This window comes from Haliaeetus leucocephalus, unplaced genomic scaffold (assembly GCF_000737465.1).
Source record: "Haliaeetus leucocephalus isolate CR32 unplaced genomic scaffold, Haliaeetus_leucocephalus-4.0 Scaffold646, whole genome shotgun sequence".
NCBI lineage: Eukaryota > Metazoa > Chordata > Aves > Accipitriformes > Accipitridae > Haliaeetus > Haliaeetus leucocephalus.
The window spans coordinates 3,528,843-3,546,705 of NW_010973082.1; the positions used below are offsets into that span (position 1 = coordinate 3,528,843).

Genomic DNA, 17,863 nt, shown 5'->3' on the forward strand with positions numbered 1-17,863 from the left:
CCAGCGCCCAGAGATGCGGGGCCGGCGAGGCAGGCCGCCCAAGCAGCAGCAGCCGGCGGCGGCCACCGCTCAGGCGAGCTCCCCGGCTCCGCCCGCCCCGGCGGGCCCCATCGGGGGGCTGAGGTCCCGGCAGCGGGGCAGCAGCCGCGGCAGGTGGGCGACCTCGGCCCAGGCGGAGACGGCGGGGCCCAAGCAGAAGGGAGCCGGGGCTGCCCAGGCCTCTTCCCCCGCCACCGCCTCCCCCAGGGGGGGCAGCAAGAGGAAGGGAGGCAGCGGCAGCAGCAGCACCCCTGGTGGGGGAGGCAGCAGCGGTAAGGGTAGGGGCAGGGCTGGGGCTGGAGGAGCAGGGGGAGGAGGCGGAGGAGGCAGCTGCAACAGCCAAGGCAGGGCTGCCTCGTCCAGGAGGAGCATCAGCAAAGTGGTGTACGATGATCATGAGAGTGAAGAGGAGGAGGAGAGCATGGTGTCCGAGGAGGAAGAGGAGGGAGACCCCGAGGATAACCAGGACTCCGAGGAGGAAGAGGAGGAGGAGATAATGGAGGAGGAGGACGACGACGACTCTGACTACCCTGAAGAGATGGAGGATGAAGACGATGCCAGTTATTGCACTGAGAGCAGCTTCAGGAGCCACAGCACCTACAGCAGCACCCCAGGTAGAGAGTCAGTGGGATGAACTAAAACAAGTCGAGGGCACCCCACATGCTCCCTCTAGGTTTGCAAATACAGTCCGCACGCATTCTTCCTCCCATGCGTGTGTGTAAGGGATGCCTGCAAGCACTCACAGGGAGAGAGGGGTATGCAAATTAACGACTGGCAACCCCACGGATGCAGGGAACGTTAGAGATGCTTACAAACACATGCACTGAGAGGAGGGAGGGAGGGAGGGAGGGCAGTACAGGCTGTAACAAGGGGATGCTTTGCAAATATGCATGGAGATTCTGGTGACTGCAGAAATGCGTGATACACCAGAACGTGTTGCAAACAATGTCAAAAGTGTACGGAGTGTTCACTTAATATTTAAAAACAAGGGAAACGGGATGCATGCCTTGCAAAGAGGTCCTTTCAAATATATACAGGAAAGGATGGCTTGTGCTTGCAAGTATAACTTGATGTTGAAAGGAAGCACATGCAACGTGAACTGGCCTAAAAAAAAAAACAACAAAAAAACCATAAACACTGAAAATTTTCAGGCTCTTGAAATCAGAGGTATAACTTGATCCAGCATTTACTGGCTTTAAGACAAAACTAGCTTTCCAAGGAGGGAAATGAGGTGCATTGTTCAAAATGGAGATTGCATTGTTATAGTTTGGGGAAAAGTGCACAGGGCCTCATTGCAAGGGTGTAAACCTAGTTTTAGTTAAACACAAAGATTGAAAGGTGGAGGTTGAGTCAGAAGTCTTGGGTTTAAATACTGCATTTATCTTAAGATATGGCAACCTTTAAAACTCATAGTGGGGTTAAAACTCGTTAAACATAATTGTGATTATTTTTTTTTTTAACCTCTAGTGGCAAATTTGGGCTTAAATTTTTAAGGCCTGCACTTCTGTTTGTCCTTAATTAGTTCATTAACCATGTGGGTTTCAAGCTTCAAAAATTCTTTTATCTAAACTTAAGTACTTTGGATTTACTTGAATTCATTCCAGAAAGGAGTTCAAGCTTAGGATATTTTTATTATTATTATTATTTTTTAGGTGTCTGAACCAGGAGAGTGGTTAAACTCAGGGATAACTTAGGAGTGTTTCTGAGTTGGGCTACAGGGTAACAGACACTGCTGTTGTACAAGTATTTGGCCAATTTGGAAGGGGGGAGAAACAGGTTGTTGATGTAAATGCATTGCATCTTAATTAAAAAATGAGTGTAGTTCTGAGTAGTTACCTGATGACTTTTAAAAAGGGGGAAGTACTGCCTACTAAATGTGTCATTTGTTTTTATTTTGGTGAGTTAATGGTATCAGCTCATTATGTGACTTCATAACAGTCCTTTAAAAACCTCTGTATGTCTGTCTATATATTTTTTAATCTATATCCATATGCTCAGGAACCTAAATGAATCAAAATAAGTACGTACATTACTAAATGAATTTGATTTAGAGATACTTTTTTTAAGGTGTTAGTTTACCTGTTGCAGGGATGTCCTGCAATCAAATTGAAATTTTTGAATATTTATTACTTTAAAGATTGAGGTCTGGCTTCACAGAAGATAAAAACTCTGAAGTACTCCCTTGACTTTTAACTCTTCATTTTCTGCTTAGTTGTGGTAACTTTAATTTTTATTACTGGGGGGGCGGGGGGGGCGGCTTTTGTCAGGGAAAGAATATTTTTATTATTTTAATTGGCTAGGTCAGGAAAATATTTTTTTACATGAGCATCCAGGTTTAAAATTAATTCTACAGAGTATGGGTGTATTCAATTTTTGAAATGTACTTAAGTGTTTTGGCAAATAACAAGATACCTCTGTGTGCATTGTTGTGCAAGTGTAGACAGGTTTTACATGGTATTTAGGTGTATCAGAAACCATTTTGATAATTTACATGTTTATTTCTCACTTGGTCAGGGTAACTTCAGTTAACTTTTTAAAGATAAGTTTAAGTGTAAGCATTTTCATCCTTATGTGCCTTTTTTTTTTTCATACTGAGTATTTGATAGCTAAACATCTGTGTTGTTATTTTGGCAATTTACTGGCAGTTGTCGTTAGTTCACTGTTTGCCTAAAGGTCTCCCTCCCTCCTTCGCTCTCTCCCAGATACGCTGTTGCCCTTTTGCAAAGAAAGTACAAACTTTTCATTCAATCAGCTCTGTCTGTCTTGTTTCTGCTGAACAAATATCTACGTTGTGAGCACTGCTACGCAGTGGTGGCACTAATTGAAATCTTAGTCTTATCATAATCCAGGAAGAGATACTTGACATTAGAACAGCATTAATAGGCAAGGAAAAGATTCACCTGACCTCAGTATCTCTTTATCTGACAGTAGCCAGTGCAGAGAATAGTGTTAAGAATAGGGCAAGCGTAGAGGGATATGTCTCCAGAGTTCCTTCGTGGGCTCCAGTGCTCTTTGACTCAGGTGCATGCTAAGCCAGAATTGGTCTTTAGCTATGTTTAGGTATGGTGTTTTTTCTTTCATATATTTGTCTTCAAACTGACAAGTTGTAATATACAGTGACAAAGTTCCTGTGGTTAACTGGAGGGCTTGAAGGAGTGTCTCCTCTATTGTTTTAAACTAGCCCCTGACAGAATAGTGCAGTGCCCGCTGGGTTTTTTCTACTAGAAGAGATGATGAATGATGTTTCTCTACTTACCTTCCCTCAATCACGTGTAGCCTGAATCACTGCCACTTTCAGGATGTAGTCTTGGGGGCTGAAGAGTTTATTTTTTTGAGAGCAGGGTATTGAAAAAAATACAGTCCCAGTCAAACTCTCCTACCAACCAAGATTTTACACATAAATCACATCCCACTTAAATGGGTGACAGACTTTTTACAGTTTTTTCAACTTGCATTGAACAATGAATTAAAAGATCACACTGCTATGTCTCTAGCCAAGAAAGGCTCAATTTTGTGCTCAGCAGGGAAGTTTACGATATATCTTGAACTTGAATGTAGGAGTAGTTTTTTACTACATTATTATTCAAGTATTTAAAGAAGCAAAATCTTAGGAATGGTAAAATGCCTTTGATGTAACGCTTAAAAATGGTACAGTGAAAACTTATTGTGTCAATGCATATGACGTTTATCATTGCTTTTTCTTCTGCTGGACAGACTTTTGGTAGAGGGATTTTGTGCGTGTGAATAATGTCCCTTCTCTCTTGTCTATTTGTATCCCCAGAAGGTAGATGTACTTGTAGGATAGGTATCCTTTATATCTTGTATCACTAAACATTTTTGCCATTACCTGTCCACTCCAAGTTCTACTTTAGGCTTGTCACAATTGCATTATAGATACCAAGTATATTCCATACGTTGCAGAATTTTAAAAGAAGGATTTAATCAAGATGCCTAGAAGTCCTTCATTTTTTTTCTATTTTTTTTTGTCAATAACTTGGAAAACTAGCTTTAGGACAAGTTATACATCTAGATTTTGGCTGAGATAATCGTCAGTCTGTCTAACAAGCAAATGCACAACAGTAGAGTTGTGAGCCAAAAGATTTGTCTTAAAAGTACATTAATAAAATTTTTAGATGATTTTGCTAGTCTGTGAGCATTTACAGCGATTGACCATCACTTCTGTTAACCAGTTACTTCACCAGTGTGCTTTTATTTTCGGACTGAAAGAATTTAGCTGGAAACGAGGTGCTGCATTTTGTGTCTGTAGAAATTTTATATCTTAACACGTTTTCATGCTCTTGAAGAACTGTTTAAGTGGAGACATTGAGATATGACAGTAAGGTATTCAACCTCCTTTGTCCGTCATGTGAGAAGATTTACCAGCCTCCCAAACATCTTACCTAGGGTACCCTGTTCTCTAAATTAAATCTGGCATGCTTTTATTTTACCATTTAGTAATCTGAACTTTGATTTCTACTCTAGAGGAACTATTACAAGTTCATCATGCCAGTCATCAAAAATGTAGGACAGTCCTAGCAAAGAAATTGTGTAGAAGGCCAAACAAGTAAATCTGTGGCTGATTCTGTTGTATTGACATGCAAATTTGCCGTTTATCTGAAGAGAGCGTTTGTCACTTTAGTCATCTAAGAAGCTCTGTGCAGCAAATACTGTACCGTTATCAAAGTATGTATGTTGTAAAAGGTAGAATAATTTGATGTACTGCAGATGAGTTGATTGTGCAAACTTTTTTTGTAGGTCTGCAGTAAAATTCCATAGCCAACTATTGTATTGCATAGAACTGGTGTTAGGTGAATAAATGTGGATTTTAGATTGGGGCTGGCTTTCAGGGCTCACTAACTTCTGAAATTAGTTACAACTTACCGTGAGTGTGCCCCAACTAAGAAATCTGTCAGGATGTTCCTGAAAATCATTATGTTAGTGCTACTTTTCTTTGCCTGCGTTCTAGGCACAAAAGGGTTGTGCCTCTGAGTACTTCTGAGAATGACAATGTGGGATCTTATTTGCTACTTGTCTTGCATTAGTTATCCAGATGTTAAAATGATGTCTTAGAATATAGGGGAGTTGTATTCTTGGCTCCTACTGAGAGTGTACTGATGGCCCTAATGTTGAGAAATTAAATTCTTAATGTAAAATCAGTAGAGAACATTAGTTTGATTTAGAAGTATACTACTGGCAGGTGTACAAACTGAAAAAATAAACAGCCAAAAGTTTTAAAGTTTTAAAACAGTTTTTCAAGAACATAAAGACCTAGTTTTGTGCAATGCAAGGCAGTAGTCACACTTAACTTAGGAGCATGTTGAGAATTTCTGTGATATGAGTGCTCTCAGGAAGGTGCGCTCAAGATCTAGTCTAGTTACCGGTTATTTTTTCGTTTGTGCTTCAACTTCTAAAGCTTTTGTGGTGCTTGGAATGTCTCATTTTTAATGTTGGGTTAGATTTTAAGTTTAATCTGTTTTGTCGGTTGTTTTTTTTTTTTTCTTTTTCCAGGCAAAATAAATAAATTTAGGTTAGGTACGATTGTTGCAGAGCAATATTCAAATTGGAGCTGCACTTACAAGTAGTTACAAATGCATCTTATTCTTCAGAAAATTTTTCTGGAAGAGATTATTTAACTTGTGAATATTAGAAACATGTCGATTGTCATGTTGGCATTTTTTAAAGGGAAAAAAAGTGTTTTGTATAAGTCAAAGCCTTTAATTTTGGCCCATCCCAAGAAAAAGATTTAGATTTTTCTATTTTGGTACTGCTTTTCATAATATATTCTTATTTTATGTTAAACTGATTCATTTTACTGCTTTTTCTTCTTTGGTGTAAGCTGAGCAAATGCTCTCTCAAGAGGTTGACTTTTAATTAAGGAACCAGTTTGGATATTGCTGTGACAAACATGTAGCTACATTCAGTTTATGCATTCTCCTGTGGAGAAAGAAAAAAAGGAAAAAAGAAATGAAAAAACACAAAAAATGTTCTCTTATGCATTTTCATCAATGTTTTCAGTTTTCTCAGTGATATCTAACAAGAACTTGTGTGTTGCTGTACATTCTCATTTGATACTTGCCTGGTGCAAAGCAGTAATGTGGCACAGCAAATGTCTGATTCTTGTACGTTTATTAAAACCAAACAAAAACAGGACAGTCTTATTGAATTTAGGAGGGTAGTCAAAGGCCAAAATTACCAGGAGGAAGAAAAACATAGGAGACAGCATGTTCTCTAAGGAGTACTCATGCTTTCAGGACATCATATAACTGCCAATTGGTCTTTATGTTGAGAAGTTTCTGTAGTGATTCATGATGTGGAAAACAAAGCCAACCCAGTTCTTTTTTACTGAAGATGGACTTTTATGTAAGAGTAGTGTAGTTTGACTTGACTTGTGGAACTTGAAGCCAAAAATTTATCTCTTATGGAGGCAAATTTAAAGTCTTTTCACTTGCTGGGGTCAATTTTGTGAAGTGCACCTGTGGAGTGTGTGTTTTATATTCCCCCCCCATAACAGATCACTGATGTATCTGAAACTCATTGGTCTGTCTTTTCTTTCCCCTATACTCTATCAAGTTTGTCTCCACTGCAACTGTGAACAGGAACTCTAAGCAGGAGTCTTAGTGCCCAAGTGCTGAGAAATTATGAGGAAGGGAAAGTTTAAAGAGAAATGAGACCAGTTGCAAGCTTTCTAATCAAGAAATGCTGGAACCAGTGTTTATTTTTTAGGTCATACCAGTGCACCTACCACTCTCACCCTGTTTAAACAAGACAGTGGTTCTGGCAGAGTATTAGTTATGTAGGACCTCCATCCACCAGTCCATTACTTGAAATATGTTTGGCTGAAAGGCTATGTTTACTAGTACTGTACATCTGGAGTGAAGGGATATGTAACAAGTGAGACAAGGCAAAACCGGATTTTTGTCATTTTTGTTAGGCTACATGGGCATGGTAATTAGAATACAACTAAAGCACAAAGAGCATGAAAGTCTTATTTAGTCATAGTAGAACCTTTCTGTATTCTGGACATTGGTGTAAGTAGTTCATTTAGATACTCTGTTTTAAAATTGTCTACATAAACCAGAAGATATGTTAAAGATGATTAAAGTATTTTTAAGTTCCATATCCTCTTGTGGTAAAGAGTTAAGGTATAGATGTGACTTTCCCTTTTCTTCTTCATTTCTGTGAATGAAAATGAGGACAAGCTTTTTGGTCCTTTTATACTCCATTTCTAAATTTTGAAAGGGTCAGCATTTGAATCAAATAGGTTGAATAGATGGAAATTGGAAAAAAAAAAAAAAAAAGCAAGGGTTTGTGTTTTTTAAGTGCTTCAGTAAATTCTGGTTTTGGGTGCTCAGCCTGTTACTTCAGTTCAGTAACTTCATATTATTTCAAGTATCATTAGTGTGTTTTGCTTAAATATTTGTAATATAAATTATTTTAATAGATTATGGTAAGTGTAGACTATAATTATCAATATCTATAATTAAATGTGCTATGTGAATAAAATTGTTTACTCTTTAATCTTAATTACAGGCAGCTCTTCAACTAGAGAATTCAAAATAGGGAGAGGCAAGCATTGCAGACTACTTCATCACTTTTGGAGACAACTAGTGAAGGAATGTGATTTAAAAGAAGTGTATGCTAGATAGAAGTATAATGCTGAGACACTCAAGATGATCTGGATCCTGTAAATAGTCCAATCGTGGCAGCAGAAGGCTATTGGCAGATCAATTTATCCTTCCAAATAAAGCTATGGAATTTGAATGGCATAGAAGTGGACATTTTATCTCTTTGTACTGGGTCAAACTTGAAGGTGGAATTTGATTCAGGGATTTGGTTAATATGCAGAAACGATCTTAGAAGTATACAATTTACGTGTAATAAAACTTAAGTCTATTTTGGGAAACTTCAGTATGAGTAAATTGACTTTCTTTAATTGAGAGTAGATACATCTAGATTCAATTTAAAGTCCAGTCAGTCAGGTGGTGGTGGTGCTTAAAAGAGAAGTAACTCCTGCTGGTACACCTGCTCTGGAATCCTCTTGATGTTTTTTGTTTGATACAAAGTAGTACATATTGCATTTTCTACTTAAAAAAAAAAAAAGTGCTGCTGCAAGAAGAGATTTCCACAAATGGGAAATTATTCAAATTATAGAAATGATTTATCCAAAGTTATTTAAACTATACCAAGATAAATCGAAAAATATTAATGGCAGTCGGTGATGTAGTAATACAAAGTTAAGGAAAGAGAGCAACAGTGTAATTGTGTTGACTGCTCAGTGTGGTCATTGCGCTGAATTTGTTACACTATTTCACTTTGTATATTATTTGAAATACATATTAATGTAGTGCACATATGTAGTGTCCCAGATCAAAATAACTTTGTTATTGTGTAATCATCAATTGTATAGTCTACACAAGCTTGCACTTCTCTCTTAAATATTTAAATTGAGGTCATTAAATTGATTATTTTTTAATCAATTTAATTAAATTTCAGTTAACACTTCTCACAGATGGTACTGAAAATTCCCTTTGGAGGGCAAAATCCATGACAAATGACAACAAATAAAAAAAATTAAAAAAAAAAACAACAAACAAGTTGTCAAATCCCAGAATCTCTAAAATAATTAAAAGTAAAATAAAATAATTTGAACATACAAATGTTTGAAGAGACCAAAGTTGTTTGGTTTTGGGGCTTGGGTTTTTTTGTCTGCCAGTGAATGTCAAATTCAAGCATTGGACAATTTGCCTTGTAGAAAAGAGATTTTCCTTGAAAGTGAAGAGCTTGGAAAGTTGGATACGTTTATTGTAGGAAAACTTTTTTCAAAATTTGAGGGATTTTTTTGTGTATATGAAGAACAGTTGGGTAAACATGAACTGTGATCTTCAAAAACCTTCACAGAAGTTGAAACTGCTTGTAAGTAGTGTGAGCTGTATGGGTTGTCAGCACACTGCAGATAATTAGCAATGAAGAAATTGTTATTATGAGAATCGCAAATGAGCCTGGAGTCAAAACTGCCTTTCTTCAGCTGTCTGAGCTAGTGGCAAGGGAGGGGATTATCCACTCAACCAGCAGAATACAAAAATTTCAACTCAAAACAGAGACTATAGCACTTTGACATCATTATGTCGTATTTAGTTGGCCTACACTTTTAATTTAAGTTCAGCAGTTGTTTAGAATGCTTCAAGATTTATGGGCACCTTGGCAGAGAATGTTCATCTTTTTCACTGGAGATTAGACTGCTTGGTTTTGTTGGTTTGGGTTTTTTGGGGGGGGGGGGTTCAAAGGTATTTGGAGTGTTTCTTGAGATTGCAGTTGATGCATCGAACAGTAATACGTTTAAGCACAAATTGCTTGGAATTTCTGAATCTCCAGATCACACACTGTGATTCTCTTCTTGACTTCAAGTTCTGTTCAACCTGGATACAGCAAATACCAACAACAAATTGAAAGTGAAATTGAAAAAAAAACCAAAATAAAACAAATGTAGAAAGATTTGACATACTATGCTACCAAGTCATTAAAAAAAAATGTCTGGGTACCACTTCTTTCTAAAATATTCTGCATCTTTGAATACTTCCCTTTTTTAAGGAATCTGGAAACCAGATTATATGCAGTGCAGAATTGTTCAAAGCAGTTTGGTGTCCTAAAAGAGAAACGATTTGAGCTCTTGAGATGTGGTGTGTGATTTACAGTATGAATTGGGAGTGTTGAGTGATACGATATAGTAACTGCTGCATACCATGAGGCATAACACAAAGTAGTGGACAAATGAAGCATATATTTTATAATGCATATGGTTTTTCTTGCTGTCTAAACTATTAGTTTTACAATTAGTTTTGAAATTTCTGTACTTTATACCAAAGCAAACATGAAAATATGTAAATTGATTTAAATAGAAATGAAGAGTGGTGTGAATAATGCAGTCACACGGTTACATTGTACTTGCCCCAAAGTACAATTCTTTATTATGGGATTGTGACATACTTTGTGTCCTGACAACATATTTATTCTAGACCTCTAATTGTACCAATATGCTTCCTTTGTAAGAGGAAGTGTTAGGGAACGTTTTTAACTTTTTCAGAAAATATTAGGAATGCCTTGTTTTAAGGTTCTTTTTTTGCTTCGCCTCTTATTTTGATGTAACAAAAACACCAGCATTTATCTCTAGTGAAAGAGACATCAACAAAAGTGGTATATGGGGAGTCTGGTTTTTTTCAATGAAGGTTAAAAGCAATGCACAGGACATTAGAATTGTGTTCTCAGAGTAGAAGATCTCAACAAATGAGAGGAAATAAGGAGTCTGCTTCTTTCAGCAGTGTTCCTTCATTCTAGTTTATCTTTGCCTGAAATTACTGCAGGGGGTTTGTCACTTCTGATTAATTTAGGTAAACCAGGGTTATCGTTCTTGCTGCTTTCTTTCTTGAAGGGCTGTTTCTTTTATGGCTTTACTGTGTGACAGACATGTTTTTCTGCTACAATTGCAAACACGGAAAAGATTCATAGTTTATAGCTCTGCCAGCTTTTTGTGATATTTGGAGTCTCTGAAGACCTTTAGTGATTTCAGAATATCTGTTCTGCATTGTTGTTGTCTTGCATGACTGCCTACTAGGACTAGTCCTATGGTGTCCTGCAATACTGAAGGAAGCTTCAGGACCCTAAAGTAGTTTAATCTGTGAGTGCGCACCTGTGTTTTTTGCTTTGGGGTCTTTTAATTAAACCAACTCTGGTTTATGCATGTAGATTTTGGATCATGATGGTAGAAAAGTTGGGTTTAATCTAGATATTTCTAGCTGTAAGAATGCTTGCTTTGTGCCTGGCTGTGAAACTCCTGTGTTTTTGTGTGTTTGCCATGATTAAACATTTTCCACTGATTTATGCAGGAGCATATTGGAAGACAGTCATACAAGCATTCTTTCATTTTCCACAGTCAGAACTCAAACTTAACTAAACTTGGAAATTTATTTTTATACACAGATGATGTTGACCCATTACTTCTGTAATGGAAACATCTGGCAGTTCATATTCTATATTGTTTCAGAGTGTCTAATTTGTTGCATAAGATTTCATTCTTTAAAGTTTGAGAGGGAGAGATGTATCTGGTGTCATCTTGCCATACTAGCTCAGTGACTGATTTATTTTTCTTCTGCAATCATTTGGCAAACTGTCTATTATGCATCAAGATGTTTCTTAAAGGTAGCTTTTCTTTTAGGTACCTTTTTTTTTTCCTTATCAGTGCATTAAAGTTTTAACGATGGTGGGTTTGGATTCAGCAGGATCTGTCTTTGGGCATCTGCCTGCCTTAGCAGGACTTTCCCACCCCCATTAGACTTATATCCTGTATTTATGGGAGTATTGGAGGGAGTAGGGCGAGTTGAACAAATGCAACAAACAGAGAACCTTTTCCTCTTAATGGTAACATCCAAGATAACTGGAACTTACTTCATCTCTTAATTTTCTTGAACCAGTTGGGGGGGGGGGGGGAGGGGCACTGTTATGCACAGAATTTGATCCAAAAATTATTAATGTGAAATTTAAAATTCCAGGATACTGGTTGTGTCACTCTTTAGTCTCGGATCACACAATGCATAATATGTGTCACTTTTTATTAGAGTGTGCATATGAAATTGCTGTTACGGACAGCTTCATTTTTCCTTTGGATTTTCTCTGTGAATAAATTGTATCCTGCCGACCACTTCTCTGTGTAGAATTGATAATTAGGAAATTTAGTTGTTGACCAGAATCTTAATATGCTTTCCAGAGGACCTAAAAACATTTTCATCTCAGTTCTTGGTTTTAAACCAAGATGATTGTTTTATGATTAGTTTATGAGATTGTCTAAACTTGATTAAGTTTGGGGTTTTTTTAAAAAAAAGGAAGTAGGTTTAATGAGTGCATCCTAATACTTTAACTGATAGCTGCAAAGTAGTTGCATTTAGCTGGATACTGTTTCGTTACTTCGATAGAAGATTGAAATATTTCGTCTGTCTAGTAGTGCCATGTACAGAAATTCTCCTCTTCTGTTTTTCCTTCTGCTTGGCATCAAGGATAGTGGAATTAAAGGCAAGAAAGTTAGCATCTCACCTGAATTAGCATCTGAGACTGATTTAATTACGCTCAGTGTCTTTTCTTTTAGGTAGTGAAACAGCTCTTCAGATTAGCTTTTTGTATTAGTCTTTTTCTGTCCATAATTCTACCTCCTTCTCATTCTGTGGATATCTCTGCTGTTTTATTGAAGCACGGGCATGGGTTTTTTGTTTGCTTCTTTTGAAAAATTGGGAGTTCCTGAAACATTTTCATAAAACATCACATTTAACTTTTGTTTCTGGCTTGTAGGTATCCAGGAGAAATATTCTAGTTAGAAAGCAGTGGACAAAGTGATTTAGGTGCTCTTTTGCATTTTAATTTGCTTGAAATTGATGTCCTAGGACATCTGCTTGAAATAATCTTTCTTGTATGCTATTGCTGGACAGGAGAATAGCTTGCAATATTTTAATACAAAATATCTGTTGTTTGAAGCTTGATGCTTCAAGTTTAAAGATAAAATTCCAAGAAGGAATGGTAAACTAGTCATGCTGAATAAAAATGGGAAAAAATTCTAAATTAATATTTTGGCTGAGGGAAATGTTTTTTTAACTAATTTAAACAATCAAAATTCTAGATGTCATTTTAAAGATTGAGTAGATGTATATTATATGGAAAATGCAACTGCTGTGACTAAAGCAAAACTTCCGATATCTTGTGTATTTATTTTCATACTGTTAATTTAAGTATAAGATTATTAGCTGAATTACCACATTTATGTAACTGTGAAGATGTGAATCCTTAGTTTGCGATAGTTTAGAAAGTTTGACACAGTCATTGATGATAGGTGTTTAAACATTTTGACCTGTGAATGGCAAAATTCTTATTGTTGTTTTTTATTCCAGGTAGGAGAAGACAAAGAGTGCATCGTCCTCGTTCTCCAATATTGGAAGAAAAAGATATCCCACCCTTGGAGTTTCCTAAATCCTCAGAGGACTTAATGGTGCCTAGTGAGCATATAATGAATGTTATTGCCATCTATGAGGTACTAAGGAACTTTGGCACTGTTTTACGCCTGTCTCCTTTTCGTTTTGAGGACTTCTGTGCTGCTCTGGTAAGTCAAGAGCAGTGCACACTTATGGCTGAGATGCATATAGTGCTTTTAAAAGCAGTTTTACGTGAAGAAGACACTTCAAATACTACCTTTGGACCTGCTGACCTCAAAGATAGCGTTAATTCCACTTTGTATTTCATAGATGGAATGACGTGGCCAGAGGTTCTGCGGGTATATTGTGAGAGTGACAAGGAGTACCATCATGTTCTTCCTTACCAAGAGACAGAGGACTATCCTTATGGACCAGTAGAGAATAAAATCAAAGTTCTGCAGTTCTTAGTGGATCAGTTTCTTACAACAAACATTGCACGTGAAGAGTTAATGTCAGAAGGTGTTATTCAGTATGATGATCATTGTAGGGTTTGTCACAAACTTGGGGATTTGCTTTGCTGTGAAACTTGTTCAGCTGTGTACCATTTGGAGTGTGTGAAACCACCTCTTGAAGAGGTACCAGAAGATGAATGGCAGTGTGAGGTCTGCGTAGCACATAAGGTGCCTGGAGTAACTGACTGTGTTGCTGAAATCCAAAAAAATAAACCATACATTCGACATGAACCTATTGGATATGACCGGCATAGACGAAAATATTGGTTCCTGAACAGAAGAATCATTATGTAAGTAAACTAATAATTTAGTATTTTCTGAACAATAATATTGCCTTGAATGTGTTTTTAATATATTCTCTAAGTTATTGTTGCCATCTTAAAATGTTTTTTTCTTTAGATAAATTGCTTGCTGTTTTGTAAGTAGATTTCTAAAAACCATGTAATTAATCCATCGGTTTTCTCCAAAATAAGTATTCTCATGATCTATATATAAAAAAGGGGAAGAAACCCAGTGCCTCCGGCTTAATATTAATGTGCCTAAAACACATGAATGTGAGGAAGAGAAAGGGAATTTTAATGAGAACTCTCCAGTTTCTTGTAGAAGTTACTGAAAGGTAGTTAAACTCTCTTTGTGATCACATGGTGTATAGAACACTAGTTTTGGTTACTATCACCTGCCTAGATAGTATTTGGCTGTTAGATACTGGTGCTGGTTTGATGGTCTGCCTTTGAAGCTAAGACTTTCAGAGGCACTTAAAGGTATTCACCATATCTATTAACTAGAAAAGCAGAAAGTGTTGTATGTGAACACTTCTATAGGTGTAAACAAAGTCAAAATAGCAAGAAGTGCCTGTCTTTGGGTGACCTACTTTGTATGTTTAACACAATTTCCTGTTACTGGTTGGTCTTGAGATACTAATGTATCTCAAAGCATTAAGAATAATCAAACCCTTGTTAGTGAGGGCATTGTGCCCTGTTTTTTTACCTGAAAAATTGAATCTGAAATTACAAAAATACTTCTACGTTTTTCACAGGAAAATAGCTAAAGACTGTTTTTTCTTATAAAAGACTATTCTTGTGTAATTGTTCTCATAATGGAGGAGAAACAGTATTTAAGTGAAATCAATGGTATTCTTAATTTAGGAGAAATAAAGAGATTTTACTAGATTTCTTGAAGTACAATTTTCCATTCAGTATTATGGAGAAAATAAGCCACAGCTGGATACCTTAACAGAATTTCATACAAAACAGATTACAGTGGATGTTAAGATATTAGCCAGTGTCTTTAAAAGGCATTGTGAGGACTGTTGATGGTGTTACGTCTTGCAAACAAGACACTTCTAAGGACTTGTTTTAGTCCTTTAAAATATAGTGCTCTTTCTCTAATGTTTTGTTAGCTGATGCATTAAGTATTATCGCTGCTCTGTTTCCTGTGTTCTTCTTTCACATTTGTAAAGAAAGAGTCCATGTTTGATTATTTTTAGTTTCTCCGGGTTATAAATGCCACAGTAGTGTCAACTACTGTTAGGAGTTTAGTAGGCAAATTATTTGTTTCAGAAATCATAAACTAAGTTTTATGAATGTAAGCTTTGTATCTTAATTGGGATTTATTTGAAGAGAAAATACATCAATCAGTATTCCATTTCAAGTCAAAATAGATGAGAACTGTAAACAACACAGAAAAAGGAAAATTTTTACTGGATTTTCCATTTTACTGATTTTTTGATAGTGATTAAAACATTTCAAAACATAAATAGAAAAATATTTTTGTGTTTATAAAGACAAGAAGAAATGCAGTTCATCCATTAATTGTTTCCTGACTTTCTTTTGTATTCTCACACGGATCATCTAGGTTGAAAGATCTTTCCGTGCTAGTTGCTATCCTTCCTGTTGCCATTAGACATCATGCCTCCTGCTAGTGTAAATGTACCTGTGCATGCTTCCAAAATGAGTTCTTTCTGAAGTATGTGGTTTGGATTAAAAATTTTTCAAATCCTCCCCATGGAATCGGAAGAAAAAACAGATAGACAGTTTTTCTGGTAGATCTGCAGCAGCAGTACTCTTTAACAGTGCGGTGGGGGGTGTACAGAACCAACCAATTCCACTAGACTTTTCATAGAACTTTGACATAATTAAACTTATGCATAATGTGCCTTAAAACTTTATGCTAAAGCCATTTCATAAGGGGACAGAAGTATTTACTACATAACTAAATTCCAGGGAAATACAACTTTAATAATTTACATAGATGTTAAACTCTGTACTTTAAGTTTTTAACGCCCTTTAGATTCAGTAAGCATGCTGTATTGCAAACCCAACAATTTTGCATATATATACTGAATGAGATCAAACCACACCTGATGTCTCGGATAACTGAAGGATAACTTAAAGGATAACTGCCAAATGGTAAAACGTGACATTCATGAAATGATATTAACATATCAACTTTATTGAGATGAATAGAGTGTGTTTACCAATGCCATGTGATCAAATATATCAGAGGAAACTAATAGATCTAAAAATAATCTGCACGAACACTAACTTGAAATCTTGCCCAGGGGGATTAGAGAACAGAAATCCTAAATACTTGCGGGTTTTTTTGTTTTTCAAAGGGGTTTTTAGGACTTTTTACTTATTCTCCCTTCCCCTCTTACAAATGTTATAAATCAATCATACAATTGGTTTTGCCATCTTCTAAAGGGTTTTGTAGACTTGTTGTTACTCACTGATACTTTTATTTCCATGATCATTACTCGCTGAGGGTAATAAGCCTTGTTTAAGCCCATCATTGTGGTTTTGTTTCTCTCTTCCGCCTCTTCTGTTTTACAAAGATGGAAAAGTGGACACTGAGGAGGTCTCCTCTCATACATCCCCATTAGCAAACATCAACAAGATTTAAAAAAAGGGGGGGGGGGCAAGAGAAAATTAATTTTGTTCTTGTTTTAAGCCATTAACAAATTTAGAATTATGTCTGTGGGTCAGTTGCATTTGTTTTGCTTGTGAAGGTTATTTCTGCAGGTTAACAAGTCAGGAAATATAGGACTTCGACTTGTATTCTCCTAGTAAACTGCTGACGAACTAAATGAGTTCTCTCTCTAGAAATATTGAAATGCTTTGGATTTGTCAAATGTATATGAAAGAAGATAATGAAATATTCATTGACTTTCATGTTGATAGCAGAAATAAGACACAAATTGTTATTCCTGAGTTGTATGTCATCTTCCTCGATGGTCAAAAACAGTTTTAGCTTTTGTTCTGCAAGATTTGTTGCACTGTTTATGTTGTTAGTGGGTCCTTCTCTATTTTCTACAAGTTATTAAAAAGGTTTCAGATCTTCATGTGAATAGATTACTTTAATAAATTTACTGAATTTTTCAGTTTCTAATTGTATCAGCATGGAATTCAGGAAGGGATGTATCTGCTTTGCTATTACTTTACTTGAAAGTTTCTAGCATCTTCCATGCTGTCATTTTTATCAGTCTTAAAACTTGCCTCTAAAGCCTGCTAGTGAACAGTTCCTGGCAGTGAAGGAGGCTGAGAGAGGTAGGGAATAGTCTTGTGATTCTTTCTCCCTTGCTTGGCCTCACTTAATGTATGTGACTCAACTGATTCCCCTGGAGACTTAAGTAGACCTCTCCAGCACCAAGCTGGCAAATCTGTCTGGCTTGTCAGAGAAAAGCATTGGGAATTGGTCCTTGTATAGACTTGCATCTTTCCATCTTCTTTTTGTGATAGCCTCTCTGATTTCTTCAAAGGGTAAAAGCAGTGTCCCTTTAGCCAACGCAAGAAGATGTTCAGGGAAAGTCAGCTTAAACCTTTTAATTGTTAATTTAAATCTTAACTAACTTTGTCAAAGTGCATCGCATAGAATGCTTTTTGTGGTAGTTCTTTGACTGTTAGTGAGGCAGTAACAAACACTCCAAGGCTTCCACCTCCATACACCTGAATCTTGAAAAGAAGTCTGACCAAATATGAATTTCGTGTAAGCATACATAACAGCAAGCTTGTGACATTTAATTTTTTGTCTGTGCTTTTGTCAAAATGCTAATTCCTGAACTTCTTTTACTAAGGTTTGTGATAGCCTTGAATTCAAGAGAAATTCTGTGCTCGAAACGGTATATAAATTGAAGTAGAAGGGAAATCAAATACTCTTGTATAACCTCATTGTCCATTTCTAGATTATTATCTGAGCAGTTCTTTAATGGGTAGGACTCAAATTTGTTGTGGTTTAACCCCAGCCAGCAACTAAGCACCACGCAGCTGCTCAGTCACTTCTCCCCTGCCAAATGGGATGGGGGAGAGAATCGGGGGGGGGGGGGGGGGGGGGGGTAAAACCCAGGGGTTGAGATAAGAACAGTTTAAA

At 36.8% G+C, this 17,863-nt stretch overlaps 1 protein-coding gene across 1 annotated transcript in view; it reads left to right on the forward strand.

Moving 5' to 3' along the window:
- The first annotated feature begins 13 nt into the window (after positions 1-13).
- BPTF (bromodomain PHD finger transcription factor) overlaps positions 14-17,863 on the forward strand; it is a 56,936-nt gene continuing 39,086 nt past the window's right edge. The window contains 2 exon segments of the mRNA XM_010578614.1: positions 14-653; positions 12,966-13,788. Of these exon segments, the coding sequence (XP_010576916.1) occupies positions 14-653; positions 12,966-13,788 (1,463 nt within the window).